Genomic DNA, 16,317 nt, shown 5'->3' on the forward strand with positions numbered 1-16,317 from the left:
TTTGAGTAGGCTCCAGGAGTTGGTGATGACCTGGCTTCTGCAGTCCATGGGGTCACAAAGAGTTGGACACGACTGAGCAACTGAACTGAACTGGACTGGTGAAGAGAGGTTATCTACATCAGTACTGAGGGCATGTGGCATGGTCACCAAATCATTCTCTATGCCCTCTTCTCATTCCTGCATCCTGCTGCTCTCCACACCCCAAAGGGATGGCACTGGGACAAGGAGGGGCTGGGCCTGGGCAGAGAGGGTGGCAGAGTCTGCAGCCACCTACACAGAAGTTGCTGCCACACCCTCACCCACCCACCAGGCCAATCTTCTTTTCCTGCTAAGCGAACCTGACTTCCTTGTGTCAGTTAGGCAACAACGTGCCCAGGAAAGCAGGCCCCTCACTCGAACCCCTGGAAATAAATGAAGGCTGACTGATCAGTCACAGAAGAGTCTTCTTGGTTGATGGAAGAACATCAGGGGTGGGCAGAGACACATGGGGAAGCCTACTGGGGCTCCTAGGGGAGACCTTGTTCCCTGACATAGAGCCTTATGCTTTCCCTTCTTCTTGTTCATAGTGCTGCTTGACGAGCTGACGCTGTCTGTAATAGCAACTGCTGAACTGTGAGGTAAAAGGTCAAGAGAATCACATACGCAGACCCAGACCCTTCACCAAGGAGCCAGCTTCGAGAAAAAAATGCTAAAACCACCTGCCTCCAGACTGCTTGTTAAGAAAACAATAAAAGGCCTTCTGCTTTAGGCTGCTGAGGTCTTCTGTTACTTCCAGCCTAAAGTCCTTTTCACTGACACAAGCCGTAAGAGGGAAAGGCAGAGGTGCAGACTGTCACCATCCATGACAACGAGGTGAGTGAGGCTGAGACAGAGGAGTCGAGAGTGAAATGAACTTAAATCAGAGACTTCCCCCAAATCTTTGTAGGAAAGAACGACTTTATCTTCTTAACACTAACATTATAGGGCAAGAAAGGAATCTAAGTGATGGTTATTATCCCAGGTCATCGATTAGGTCTGGCTTTGTGACCTGTCAGCTGGATATCATTAGCTGGTTAAACACTCCCCAACAGATCACTTCCTCCCATGCCCCAGGCTAGTAGATACACTACCTGTGACATCCCTGCCTTGGCTTTTTTCAGAATGTTCAAGGTCGCCTAACCTTATCCTTAGCTTAAGACGCTTACTCCCTGGAAGGAAAGTTATGACCAACCTACATAGCATATTCAAAAGCAAAGACATCACTTTGCCAACAAAGGTCCGTATAGTCAAGGCTATGGTTTTTCCAGTGGTCATATATGGATGTGAGAGTTGGACTGTGAAGAAGGCTGAGTGCCGAAGAATTGATGCTTTTGAACTGTGGTGTTGGAGAAGACTCTTGAGAGTCCCTTGGACTGCAAGGAGATCCAACCAGTCCATTCTAAAGGAGATCAGTCCTGGGTATTGTTTGGAAGGAATGATGCTAAAGCTGAAACTCCAATACTTCGGCCACCTCATGTGAAGACTTGACTCATTGGAAAAGACTCTGATGCTGGGAGGGATTGGGGGCAGGAGGAGAAGGGGATGACAGAGGAGGAGATGGCTGGATGGTATCACTGACTCAATGGATATGAGTTTGTGTGAACTCTGGGAGTTGGTGATGGACAGGGAGGCCTGGCGTGCTGTGATTCATGGGGTCGCAAAGAGTTGGACACGACTAAGCGACTGAACTGAACTGCCTGCTAATTATCTGTAATGTTTACCATAAAAAGATTCCTCTTTGAGGAGAGGAGCCTGGTTTCAGTCATCTTTAGGCATTGACTGGTATTTTTTAGAGGAGGAGGAGAAAAAGTAAGGTTTGTTTTTGTTTTCAAGATTTTAACTAACAATGGTAGTTCAGCAAATACACCTCTGTTGTTCTCTATAAACATTGTGCTCTCCAGGGATACAGATATGTGGCATTCCAGGTGGCACAGTGGTAAAGAATCTGCCTGCCAATGCAGGAGATGCAAGAGATGCAGTTTGATCCCTGGGTCAGGAAGATCCCCTGGAGAAAGAAATGGCAACCCATTCCAGTATTCTTGCCTGGAGAATCCCATGGACAGAGGAGCACGGTGGGCTACAGCCTGTGGGGTCACAAAGCGGGACACAACTGAGTGACTGGGCACAAACACACACACAGGATACAGGTGTAAAAGCACTCACCAAACGGCCCTGCAATCCTGAGGCCAGCTAAAGGGTTAAAGGGAGTCAACGCTGCTCCCAAGGCTCTGATCCAAACTGGAATTGGTCTCTCTTGATCAGCAAGGTCTGGTCGTTCAGAAAAACCCCAAGGCTCCACTAAAATGAGATGACTAACCCTGTACGGGAAAGAACAGACTAAAGATCATTTGGCAAATTCACCCTAGGACTAGAAAGAACTTACATGATTTATAAAAAGGTAGAATGAACCTCTTTCAAACACCTGGCATTGAAGAGAAAACTGAGGACTGAACAGGCTACCTCTTGCTCTTATTATATGTGAACTGATGAGATTCGGTAGAATTTGAGAGGTGTCTGGTAGAAGGAGGGCTTCATATTTAATCTATCTAAATACAGATAATAATGGATGTGTGAGAGGGTATATGATAACTGTAACTATTCTTGAGAATCAGAAAAGACAGTATTTGTTGTTTAAGCTACACTCTGGCAAATGATACGGTTCCATATACCTCAATGTTGACACTGCAGAAATGACTGGAGATTAATACTACACTCATAAAATAACTTCAGGCACCAAAAATAGTTATTTCCTATGAGCCAAATCATTCTACAAGTTTAACAAGCATTAGGACTTTGGGTGGATTCAAAAGGACTTTGAATGAACTTTTCACAAACATGAAAATAATACTATGGGCCAAAAATACACCCCCTAGTTTGGGATTTCAGTTTGATGTACAGGAATGCATGTACCCTACCCATAACATCATGACATCCTGGCATGAGATTCTGTTCATAATTCTTTCCTAATTTTCTTCTTTAGTGATTAAAGAGACAGAACCCCTTCAGTTCGAACTCATATCAAATTGCTTCACGGCATCAAGAGTTTTAATTTTTCCATCTAATGAAGCGTCTTTCCGACGAGGGAAACCCAGGACCACGTCCTCATGATTGCATCACAGTACCACACATCAACTGTAGCCAAAACAGCCAACGGATGTCAGCAAAGATCTCCCAAGGATGAACGGACACTGATTCTGAAGTCCCTTTCCTAAGTCCAACTGAAATAGAAACGTAAAGAAACCAGAATATGGGAACAGATAGCTATTATTCCCAATGCAAAAAGTTTTATTATTTTTGGATTTCCCCGGTGGTCCAGTGCTCAACAATTCACCTGTCAATGAGAGGGACACGGTTCAATCCCTGGTCTGGGAAGATACCACGTGCCACGGAGCAACCAAGCCCGTGCGCCGCAACTACTGAGCCCATGTGCCTAGAGCCTGTGCTCCACAACAAGAGAAGCCACTGAAATGAAGAGCCCACGCACGGCAACCAGAGTACCTCCCGCTCGCTGCAACTACAGAAAAGCGCGCATAGCGGCCAAGATCCAGAAAAGCCAGAATAGATAAATAAATAATAAAAAGTTTTAGTATTTGTGTCAGCACAGATTAGTTAGTAATGAGTACTTTGCTATGACAGCATTTTCTCAGACAGAAAGCTTCAGAGAACAGACCCAGAGCATAGAGCTCCATGGACTCTTGGAGAATACTCAGCCCATCTTTCATCTCATGACATGAGAAGAAAGCTGAGATGTACTGTGTGACTCATTTGACAGGAATTATTTACTTTTAATGTATGTGTGTGTGAGTGCTCAGTCACTTGGTCGCATCCGACTCTTTGCAACCCCATGAACTATAGCCCGGCCAGCTCTTCTGTCCATGGGATTCTCCAGGCAAGAATACTGGAGTGGGTTGCCATTTCCGTCTCCAGGGGAGCTCCCCGATGCAGGGACTGAACCTGCGTCTCCTGTGTCTCCTGCACTGGCAAGTAGTTTCTTTACCATTGCTCTTCCTGGGATCCAAACTCATATAGTAATCCAGAACCCACCTTCTAATATCCCAGAGAAGACAGCTTGATGGGATTGTCAGTTCACATCTAGGCTTAAAGAATGGTTCTAGCCAGACAGCATATGAGTCAGCTTATCAGACATCTATATCGAGATTCAGAGACTAATGCAAACTGCAAGAAAAACAAAGAACCAGCAAAGCAGGAACAAGAGAACAGTTCATCAGTTTCAAAACATAAAGAAGCATTCTTCTCCAGCTTAGTCATTACAGTAGGTCTTGAGTCTGAAGATGATGACCAGATTACAGCCTCCAGGCCTAAGACGTAGGTAACACCTGCTCCAACATGCTTATGGGACAGCTGAGCCTATATGCCAACAATGCTATACTAACCAGACATTCATGTGACATAAGTCAGCCACCAGCCAGTAATAATACAACAAAACAGCCAGATCCAGAACCAAAATGTACAAAGGAGTTTACAGGACGTACTAGGAAACAAGGAAAAGGACAAGAAAGAAGTCAGTACACAAAGGAGACATTCTCAAGATGCAGTTACCCCAGGTATTTCCCATTAGTTACAAGCTACTGAGGGAAGGATGGAGCACAGAATAATGAACTTAAATGCCTCTAACTGGGTCAAATAGAACACTCAGTCTTTCATCTCAAGAGGAACCAATAAGAAATGCTCAGCCCAGCTCCACATGGTCAGGAGACAGCCAGGCAAGATCAAAAGCAAGATGATCTGAAAACCTTTGAGTGAAAAAGACCAGATGTAACCTATTCTGTTGTGACTTGGAATGATCTCTTTGCTAAACACTTTCTAAGTTAATAAAAGTTTTCATAGTGTCCTTTTCCTTAGTTTATAACAAATACCTATAAAAAACAGACTGTCTTTGTACAGGATCCTGAGTTGTTGTTGTTTAGTTGCTAAGTCATGTCCAACTTTTTGCAACCCTGTGGACTGTAGCCTGCCACGCTCCTCTATCCATGGGATTTTCCAGGCAAGAATGGAGCAGGTTGCTGGTTCCTCCTCCAGGGGATCTTCCTGACCCAGGGATCAAACTGTCTCCTGGATCTCTGCTACTTGGCAGGTGAATTCTTTACCACTGAGCCACCGGAGAAGCCCATGGGATCCTGAGTGGCAGGAGCCAGAAGTAAAAGAAAATTAAAAAGGAACAGAGAGATATAAGAAAGGAGATGGTATCTTTGGCTACTTTTGCTGGTTTACTCTACTCTCCCTCTGTTGCCACCTTACGGTGCTCGGACGCTGCTTGATGAAGATTCTGTAGTGTAGCATGGCAGCCTAGGACACCTCACACAGTGCTTCCTGCTTGTCATACAGCACACCAATCTACAGGTAAAATCACAGGCAACCTGTCTAATTATTACACATCATGGTACGAGGACTGAGATGAACTAAGGTCATTTTGCGGAAGGAACATGGGGTTTGTGCCTCCATATGGAATAATCTATTAGTCAGTTTGTAACTTCCCTGCCCATCCACCGCACTGCTCTTCCAGAATGGCCCAGGGGTCCCCCTAGCACAGGGCCTTTGCGATTTCTGTCCCTACTGCCTAGAGTGCTCTCCTGCTACTTTCCTTTGAGACCTCCACGTCAGCTGCAGTTGTACTTTAGAGGACCACAATGGACCCTGAGCCAGAGCCAGGTATTCATTAAGAGATCTCACAGCTGCCATGCTACTCATGTGGTTATTTCTGTCTCTTCCCCCAATGCACTGTAAGCCTTACAGGCACACAAAGTCACTCAACATTATTTAAACACACACAACCTGCTGGATTATAATGTTAGAGTGTTTCATTCAACACTGGTATTTCAATGGAGGATTTAGCCAGGTACTTTTACATGAAGTATCACAATTGCTGAATCTTTGATTACTGATTCTTGATAATCAGTATCAAGAATCTGGGAAATATATGGGGTCACTGCCACAAGGTAGAACAACTTTTATGGACAGAGGCACTCTGCTGCTCATAGAGATCAAGCACACAGGTTGACCTAATGTACCAAAAACTGGAAAAAATCAGTTTTTACTTGTTCTCTATTATTGGAATCCTTCCAAAACAAGTATTTTAATCTAGGAATTTTTGCTCTTTTCCCCAAACCATCCTATAAAAATAAACCAAGAATGAAAGAACGGGGCTGCCCATAAAAGACAGGATTAATATATACAGATTGGGACTTAAGTCCCAGTAAGTAAAAAAAATGTTGTCTTTGTGGTTTTTTTCTCCACGCATAGAAACAACAGAAGTTAAAGAGCTGTGTGTGGTTCTCTTAGGAGAAAAACGATGAAAACTATATCTGTCATACCTGAGGCGGCAAAGCAGAAAGTGGTCTTCTCAAAGTTCACTCAAAAAAAAAAAAAGAAAGACAAGATGCACAATGAGTGAAGGAAATTAACTGAATTTCATTTGGTCTCTATTAGACCATTTTCCCCTTCCTCTCACCCTCCCACCAAAGTCTTTGTGAAATGCAAAAATTTATTTTAAACTCATGACAGCATAATAAAAATGGTCCTTGTAGGGGAGGCCATGCACATGTAAGAACAGGGATTACATATGGAATCTCTGTACCTCTCTCTCAAAATAATTAAACAAAAGTTTTTAAAAAGGTGCTTGGATCAAGTTAAAGTTGGATAAGTGACATTTAGAGTAGGTAGTTCCTTACAATACAAAACAGACTACTCTACTGCACCAGAGGAAATACATATATGCCACCCAGCAGCTTTTCTGGCTCAGGTAAAACCTCTCAGATCACACAGACGGTGACCCTGACGACCACCCATATGTTTAGTATGAGTGCAACTTTGCTAAACCTCACTGACTGTGAGCCTGCTATAATTATGAACAAATGTAGGTGGCCATCTCTTGTGTTTAACTACGTCTGGATCTGTGAATCTGCTGAATTGTTCAGTTAGCCATAACATCAGATCTTCTATGTAAATCTGAACTAATCTGCTCCATCAGAATGCAGGAGGAAAAATTTCTGTAAGGTAAGCAATTGGCACCAGTAGGGACCATTAACAGTAATCAGAAAAAACACACCGCCTTCACTCATGACTTGGGATCTCTGAAAACCCAAAGAACCTTGTTATTGTGAAATCCACTTGTGTTTCAAGATGCAATTTTTACACAGTAAAAAATATAGGCCTTCATATCCAACATATTCTGTAGAGTCTCACTCAATATTTAGCAGCAATCAGCCAATTTAAACCTGCTAATTATTTCAAGCATTCTCTCATTCATCCATTGCTAATACTTAGTGGTTCTTGGTCCTCATACAGTAGTTCACATTTATGAGGCACAAACATTCAAGAATCATTTTCTAAAACGTAGTCAGTTCAACGCAGGGATCACTGGCTTTATTTTACATACTTGTTCTGCTCCCTTATTCTCTTTTATAGATGGTTTTCAAGTGGTTATTCCCTTCTAAATCACTGAAGCATCTTATTTCTTCAGAGCATTTCCCAACTGCAAATGAAAATCTCACCAAGTGACCTAAATGGCAGATAGCCATGAAGGGTCAGGAACCTGTGACATATGGTTTCATGACCAGAGCCTGGCCCACTGAGTGCCACGTCCTACCTCCAGGGAATAAATACCACAAGACAGACAAGAAGAATGGACTTGTGGACACAGAGGGAAAGGAGAGGGTAGGATGAACTGAGAGAGCAGCACTGATATACACACGCTGCCACATGTGAAACAGACAGTGAGTGGGGCGCCGTTGTGCAGCACCAGGTGCTCTGCTCAGGGCTCTGTGATGACCAGAGGGCTGGGAAGCGGGGTGCGGGGGAAGGGAGACTCAGAGGGAGGAGATATATGCATACAGAGAGCTGATTCACACTGTTGTACAGCAGAAACTAACACAACACTGTAAAGTAATGACACTCCAATAAAAGCAAAATAAATACCTGACCAGAAACAGAGGAAGCCCAGCCTCCACAGATAACCATGTTGCCTTACACCAGAAGAGTAGTCACTCTTCCCCATACAGGCAGTTGTTTATCACTGAGAGTAGGACTTGATAAAAGACAGTAATCCCAAAAAGCCAAGTAGAAGAAGGAATCTGGATTTCTTTTGAGAACACAGACCTACCAGTTAGCAAAACTGTTTTACCCTCCAGCAGAGAGGACTGCGCTGTGTCAACAGCACCTGCAGTTACGCAATGGGACGGCCTGACAGGCGCCCCCACACACTCTGAAAATGACCATCATCCCATTCACAGACGTCAGCCTCAAAGTCGGTCACAATTCCGGATTAGTCCATTCCTCCAGTGGAAAAACACACTGGCAACACAAAAATGTTGACAATTTTTTGTTTTCTTTCCAAAAAGATGAACAAAACAAAAATGAGCTTTGCTTCAATTTTCTGGGCACTCCAATGTGACCTCCTCTCAGATTCAGTTCAGTTCAGTCTCTCAGTCGTGTCTGACTCTTTGCAACCCCATGAATCGCAGCACGCCAGGCCTCCCTGTCCATCACCAACTCCCGGAGTTCACTCAGACTCACGTCCATCGAGTCAGTCATGCCATCCAGCCATCTCATCCTCTGTTGTCCCCTTCTCCTCCTGCCCCCAATCCCTCTCAGATTAGCAACATAAATAACAGGAAACAGCATAAGAAAATACGGTAAAGGAAGGAGGAGATGCTACAAAGATTCTGAAGTAAACAATCATTAATTTAATGACTCTGAAAAAAAAATTCTATAGCAATAAAGGTTAGGGCACAGTAGAATAAAAATGCTACAAGGTATAATGTGGGTATATTTTCTGTAGCTTAGAGATGAGGAAACTAAAATTTAGAGTTAAGTGATTTCCTCTAAGCCTTAAGACAGCACGAGAGCCTATGTGTTCTAATTTCTCTGGTTTCTTACTGCTGCTTCCTGAAACCTAGAAAAGACTAGGAAAAGCCTGCTGGATCCATAGGTCTAATGATGATAATAACTGTAAATAATAACAGCACAACAGTTTTTACTTGTGGCTTAAATTGTGTATGTTCTAATAAATACAAAGTCCTTTCACAAGCCTCCTACGTAGCAGATATAACAGGAAAACCTGACAATATTATTTCTGCTACTAAACTGGCCATCAGCTGTGGCTGTTCGACCTACAGGGTCCTTTAAGAGAATGTCTGTTTTCAAAGGATCAGACACCAGCCACCACCAAAGAGGGGAACTGGAAACGGATGCCTGGGTGCCTCTCTTCTGACACCCCTACTCACCTGGATGGGTACTTCAGTGAGTAACCAGCAGCCAGGAACCCACCTAGGTTGTGTCCAAGCAAGATCATTTTGTCCAGTCCAAGGGCACATCGCCACTCTTCAATGGATTCCACAAACTGATTCTCCACTTCTTCTGCGTCACTGTCAAATCTGGGTCGACTACTTCGTCCAAAGCCCAGCAGGTCAAAAGCATAGACAGGTCTATTGGTGCAAAGATCGCCAAAATTCAGTGCCCAGAGTCCAAGGCCTCCTCCAAAACCATGGAGGAGGACAAGCGGAGTCTTATTTGAAATATGAGAGAGCTTCAGCGTCCATATTTTATTTCCATTAGATATATGAACAGGTTCTTTTTTGTATGTGCAGGGGACACCTAACAGAAACATAGAAAGAGAAATTGTTTAGCCTCACGACTTCTGAGAAGGGGAGTAGTCTCAGAGCAACGGGAAATTAATCATCTAGGAACCACCTAGTATGCATTTACATGATTTTAGCCTTTATTATGTCAGCCCTTAAAAAAAATGTACACATTTTATTGAACCAAGTAATTCTTAATGACCATATCTCACACTTTCGTAGGAAGAGCTATCTCAGACAAGTCTCAAGTACCTGTGTCCTAGGTTTCCTGGCAAGTCATATTAGCTCTTTGGACTTCCTTCCACATCCATCAGTGGAGGGTGCTAGACAGGGACACAGTGGTCACTGAATCCATTATTTTAAGGTCTGTGGCTTTACCGACAATAACAAAGTAATAGTACCTTGTATGTGTAGGACACTTGAAGATTAAGCATTAAAGATTGAAGTCAGACTCAAAAGAAATACTTTTTCCTAAAACGTCATCATGAATTTAGGGAAGGATTAACAGTATGCGTATTGAACATGTGTTGAAATCTGAAGTCACCACAAGGTTTAGTAGAAAAAGATCACAGGGCATGGCAGGAACTCTTCAATGGGAGTGCTAGGTAGTCTGAGTTCAGATCCACAAAAGTAAATACTCCAGAGAAAATAAATAATCACAGTTGTGTAGATAAAACATCTTTCTTATCCTCAGTGCTACAGGACTAAATACTTTAAATTTCCCCCCAAACTGACTAAAGATGGAACTAATTTGAAATCCTTTTACCTCACATTATCAACTGAACAGCTACACTTTAGATATATCCCTTAAGGATTTGTGCATATATGTCTACAGTGGACAAATAGTGGAGAACCGCAAGTCTCTTTCCTTTAACCTGAGAAATCATTTCCGGTTTCGTCCCCACATGGTGGCCAAAAGGGAAACCCAGCATTTGTTGAGAATATTAACAAAGTCCACGTTACCTGAGTGAGGGGAAATGACAGCAGTCTGGAGAGGGAGGTGAGCTGGTGTTAGTGCCAAGCCCAACCACACTGGCATTCTGAACACAGACATTGTGTGAGTATTCCTATAAAAACTACCTGTGACCTCTATGAGAGCTCATCTCACTGTATTAGTTGGTGCTCCTGTGTCTGACATTGGAGCAGGGGCCAATTCTCCTATCTGCAGCCCTAGAACCTAGCAGGAGGAAATCATTATGTTCATCAGATACATGAAATGAGTGCCTAGTGCTCCTGCCCTTTTTTTTTTTTTAAATCTCCTGACAAGAATTTTTTCATTTAGTAAACCACAATGACAACCTTCCCAGCTTTGGAGAGAACAAGATTACCTAATGGAGTTTCATGTTAAAAATACATGTAAAAAGGCTAAATGTCCCCTTCCAGGGATATATCCAGTTACGGTCACTTATTCCTGAATCATTCAAATTTACAACGAAATTCATTTGTGGCAGAGAAGATAAAAAATAGGTGTAAGTATCTGCACAAACATATACAATAATCACAGATGTACACCACTTAACCTCCTCCTCTAAACAAAACTGCCCAGTAAACAACATTACTTGAAAGTATATCCACAGATACCTAGGAATATTCTGGGAGTACACATTTGGGTAAACTTCAGCACTCACAAAAAACAACAAAAACAAAAAAGTTTCCATACTACTATGAATGTCAACATAAAGAATCCTACAATCCTAGAACCAGAAAGAATTCTAAGATCAACACAGCCACTTCCTCTTATAGGCAAAAACCAGAAGACTGAGAAAAGGGACTTGCCCAAGATCCTGTAAGCCCCGGCTGCAGCCCTGGGCCTAGACCAGGTTACATGGCTATACTCCACGATCTATTCCAACAGACAAGGCTGCTTGCGCTGCAGCACCTGCAGGCTGCTCCCAAAGCACAGTCTGGGGACCTCTGGTGAGTTGGGGACCCTTTTGGGAGGCTTTCCCAGGTCAAAACTATTTTCAAAACAGTCTCAGACTTTACCTGTTTTTTCCACTCTCATTCTCTGATGGGTATACAGTGGAGCCTTCCAGAGAACACATGGTAAGTGATGACCAACAGTCTAAATGCAGAAGCACATATAGGCATCCAGGGGCCTTACCTTAAGCCAGACATTAAACAGATCTGTAAACTTATAAACAATGTTACTTGTCTTGATACATTTGTTCAGAAAGTAGCTATTTTTAGAAAACGTTATTTAAACTGCATTTATTGCTAGGGTTTTAAAGTAAATTGATAAGTTATCATAGTTTAATTTATACAGTTTTAATTTTTAATACAGTAACTATTGATAGCTATAACCACTAAACAAAGACCCTTGGGGTACTTCTTAATTAAAGAGTATAAAAGGACCTCAAGACAAAAGGTTTGAGAACCCTTGCCTTCTTTCCACACTTACACACTTACTGATGACATGAAAAAGGAAAAAAAAAAGTTCTTTTGCCAACAACTAACACACCACAGAATCTTATCTTCAGTTTCAAGACAATGCAGTATATTGGACCTATTTTAGTAAATGGCTCAGTTCACTTATAAGAAGAAAACCTTACATTTTAAAATTTTCTCTTCAGCTTCTTTAAGGTGTGAGGTTGATGTAGGGCACCATGTGGGAAGCCAACCAGTTAGCCATCCTGACCTAGAGCATCAAAACAAAATACAAAGAGGTGAGTTCATGCTATTCTCAACTCCCAACTGTTGCCCAGGGAGAAGAAAAGCAGAATAGAAAGTTCACTGTGTGATGAGGAAGCTGTCTGCAGGTGACAAATTCACCAAATAGGTACATAGCACTGTGATAGAGAACTGAGATACGGAGACCTTCAACCTGAGAACCTCCATGTAGATCTCAAAGTCCATCTTACCTTCACGGATAGTCACACTCCACACAGTCAAGTAGACTAAAAATGGACAGAACAAGAAAAGAGAAAAAAGGCATCCCCCCACCCCACTGCAAGACAGTTTCTCATCAGGGTGGAAGTACAGAAAGTCAAAGACCATGAGTTCGATCATTTCAATGGCAGGTTCACAGCAAATATAAAACACACTTTCTATGAGGGCAGAGAGAAGAGAAACCTTATTAAAGAATGAGATTAAAAAAAAAAAAAAGGCTTCAAATCTTATGGTTAAGAGTAGAACACATTCCTAAAACAAACGCAGAGGTCGGGCCCATGTTCAATCTACCATAGCATGACCCAGTTAACTATTAAAAGCTTTGGATTCCAGCAAACAGCAAATGATGAGAATGTCCCAGGCATCTGGAGAAGATAGCTAGAGAGAGAACAAGCAAGCAGGCCTTGGGCAAGAGGTGAGGAAAGGCACAGTGAGGCTGGTAGCAAAGCAAACAGAGGAGGAGCCTTCAGATCCTGACTCAGCAGCAGAACGTAGGCACATCCTGGCACGACTCGGGGCATCAGCGGTCACCTGACAGTCCCCAAGAGCTCAGCACCTACCAGTATCGCTTAAAGTGTGACCTTTCTCATGAGAGGAAATGAATTCGAGAAGACGAAGCAGATTCCAGAAGAGACGCGACAGCCAGAATGAAGGCTCGGGCAACAGGGATGGAGACAAGAAGGTGAGGAATAAGGAAAAATTAAACCAGGTGAGGGTAAGAACTTACAACTAGAAGATGAATAAGCCCTGGAGATTGAATGCATGGCATAGTGATTATAGTCAACAATACTGTACTGTAGACTTCGTAACTAAGAGACTAGATCTTAAATGTTCTCACCACACACAAAAAAGAGAATTGTGTGATGTGGTAGAGGTGATAGCCAAGCTATGGTGGGAATCATGCTGCAATATATAAATGGATAAATCAACACACTGTATATCTTGAACTTAACAATGTAACATGTTAATTATATCTCAATTTTAAAAATAAAAAAAGCAAAAAAAATCTAATGTAAGAAACAGGAGACCCAACAATTCTAATACATGATAGAATGAGCTCACTCTACAGTTACTTATTAAGCACACACTATCTTTACGGAACTATTCTATTCACTTCAGGCGTATCAGTTACCAAACAGAGCTAACAGTGATTTATTCTCCCTAAAGGGATCAGGATGTTGTTTTTGGACTGGATCTTCAAAAATAGGGTGTTTCTTTCTTTTTATTTAAAAAATATATTTTATTGAGGTATAGTGGACTTACAATGCTTCAGGTGCACAGCAAGGTAATCAGGTATACAAGGTATACAAATACACACATATTATTTTTGAATTTATTTTCCATCATAGGTTATTACAAGATATTGACTACAGTTCCCTATGTTATACAGTAAACCTTTGTTGCTTGTTGCATATCTATTTTTTAACTAGAAATCTAGCATTCTATTCATACTAAGTCAAACAAGAATCAAAATGTCATAATTTTTCCAATTAGGCAAAAATTCATGTTTATCAAATACATATATCATACATATATATATATATATGTATACAAAAGCTTTTCTACTACACTTGATAAAGGCTCAAGAAAGAACATCCCCCCAAAAAAGAAGAGATGGAGAAACTGGAGAACATAAACTAAATGAAATGGGAGCACTGAATATGAAACAGAAAAAATGAAACAAACTAGATAAAAGTAAAAGATCATCATATAGTCCAGTTGTTTTTAAACATGACTGCTCATTAGAAACATATCTGGAGCTGTGGAGAAAAAAAGCAATACCTGACCATTTGCACTTTTCAAAAAATTTCAAGATAATTCTGATATGCATCTGGATTTTAAAAAGTGATGACAGGTTCTTCTACTGGATCCTAGTTTTGGTGATACAGAGTTCTATTATTTTCCTGTTGATCAATCATGATACATAGTATTAAGTGAGTAATACTGTGATCATAGTTATATAATCACAATAGTAAAAGATATTTATCAGTTTTCACAATAAAATAGACAAAAAATAAAAGATAATTACGACTGCAAGCCATAATTGGAACATGATTAACAATATAAAATAATTACATACAATTGAGGGAGGGTCGAGCAGAGTGGTGTGGTAAGTGGAAGGGCATACATGCACATGTTTGCATCCACCCAGCCTTTTGGTTGGTGCATTTAATCCATTTACATTTAAGGTAATTATCGATATGCATGATCCTATTTGGAGAAGGCGATGGCACCCCACTCCAGTACTTTTGCCTGGAAAATCCCATGGACGGAGGAGCCTGGTAGGCTGCAGTCCATGGGGTCGCTAGAGTCGGACACGACTGAGCGACTTCACTTGCACTTTTCACTTCCATGCATTGGAGAAGGAAATGGCAACCCACTCCAGTGTTCTTGCCTGGAGGATCCCAGGGACGGGGGAGCCTGGTGGCCTGCAGTCTATGGGGTAGCACAGAGTCGGACACGACTGAAGCGACTTAGCAGCAGCAGCAGCATGATCCTATTACCATTTTCTTAATTGTTTTGGGTCTATTTCTTGTAAGTCTTTTCCTTCTACTGTTTCCTGCCTAGAGAAGTTCCTTTAGCATCTGTCGTAATGCTGGTTTGGTGCTGCTGAATTCTCTTAACTTTTGCTTGTCTGAAAAGCTTTTGATTTCTCCATCAAATCTGAAGGAGTCTTGCTTGGTAGAGTATCCTTGGTTGTAGGTTCTTCCCTTTCATCACTTTAAATCTATCATGCCATTTCCTTCTGGCTTGTAGAGTTTCTGCTGAGAAATCAGCTGACAGCCTGATGGGGATTCCCATGTATGTTATTTGTCATTTTTTTCCTTTTCAGTTTTAATATTTTATCTCTGTCTTTAAATTTTGTCAGTTTGATCACTATGTGTCTCAGCGTGTTCCTCCTTGGATTTATCCTTCCTGGGACTCTCTGTGCTGCCAGAACTTGGTTGACTATTTGCTTTGCCATGTTTGGGAAGTTTCCAGCTATTATCTCTTCAAATATTTTCTCAGGTCCTCTCTCTCTCTCTTCTCCTTCTGGGACCCTTACAGTGTGAATGCAGGTGTGTTTAATGTAGTCCCAGAGGGTCTCTTAGGCTGTCTTCATTTCTTTTCATTCTATTTTCTATATTCTCTTCTGTGGCAGTGATTTCCACCATTCTGTCCTCAAGTTCATTTATCCATTCTTCTGCCTCAGTTATTCTGCTATTGGTTCCTTCTAGATGCAGGAGCCTGGTAGGCTGCAGTGCATGGGGTTGCTAAGAGTCGGACACGACTGAGCGACTTCACTTTCACTCTTCACTTTCATGCATTGGAGAAGGAAATGGCAACCCACTCCAGTGTTCTTGCCTTGAGAATCCCAGGGATGGGGGAGCCTGGTGGGCTGCCGTCTATGGGGTCATATAGAGTTGGACACGACTGAAGCGACTTAGCAGTAGCAGTGTATTCTTCATCTCTGTTTGCTTGTTCTTTAATTCTTCTAAGTCCTTGGTAAACATTTCTCATATCTTCTCAATCTTTGCCTCCATTCTTTTCCCAAGATCCTGGATCTTCCTCACTATCATTATTCTGAATTCTTTTTCTGGAAGGTTATCTATCTCCACTTCATTTAGTTGTTTTTCTGGGGTTTTATCTTGTCCCTTCATCTGGGACATAACTTTCTGCTTTTTCATCGTGGTTAACCTTCTGTAATACAGTTTTTGTTTTAGCCGCTGCAAAACTGTGCTTCTGTCTGTCCTCTGATGGGTGAGGCTAAGAGGCTTGTGTAAGCTTCCTGATGGGTGGGACTGGCATGGGAAAAATTGGGTCTTACTCTGGC

The 16,317-nt window shown here is 42.0% G+C and overlaps 1 protein-coding gene across 2 annotated transcripts in view; it reads right to left on the minus strand.

The window, feature by feature from the left end:
* Positions 1 to 16,317, minus strand: part of ABHD5 (abhydrolase domain containing 5) — a 41,800-nt gene that overhangs the window by 7,880 nt on the left and 17,603 nt on the right. Inside the window, exons 1-4 of one of the 2 annotated variants that reach the window (XM_027522175.1) lie at positions 12,167 to 12,239; positions 11,601 to 11,718; positions 9,261 to 9,630; positions 2,182 to 2,336 (exon numbers count right to left, since the gene is read on the minus strand). In XM_027522175.1, coding sequence (XP_027377976.1) covers positions 2,182 to 2,336; positions 9,261 to 9,630; positions 11,601 to 11,619 — 544 coding nt within the window. In that variant the 5' untranslated portion in view covers positions 11,620 to 11,718; positions 12,167 to 12,239. Of the gene's footprint in view, positions 1 to 2,181; positions 2,337 to 9,260; positions 9,631 to 11,600; positions 11,719 to 12,166; positions 12,253 to 16,317 lie in introns of those variants that run through there. The other variant, XM_027522174.1, reaches the window with a different exon arrangement.

The sequence above is a fragment of the Bos indicus x Bos taurus genome, chromosome 22 (assembly GCF_003369695.1).
Source record: "Bos indicus x Bos taurus breed Angus x Brahman F1 hybrid chromosome 22, Bos_hybrid_MaternalHap_v2.0, whole genome shotgun sequence".
Taxonomy (NCBI): Eukaryota; Metazoa; Chordata; class Mammalia; order Artiodactyla; family Bovidae; genus Bos; species Bos indicus x Bos taurus.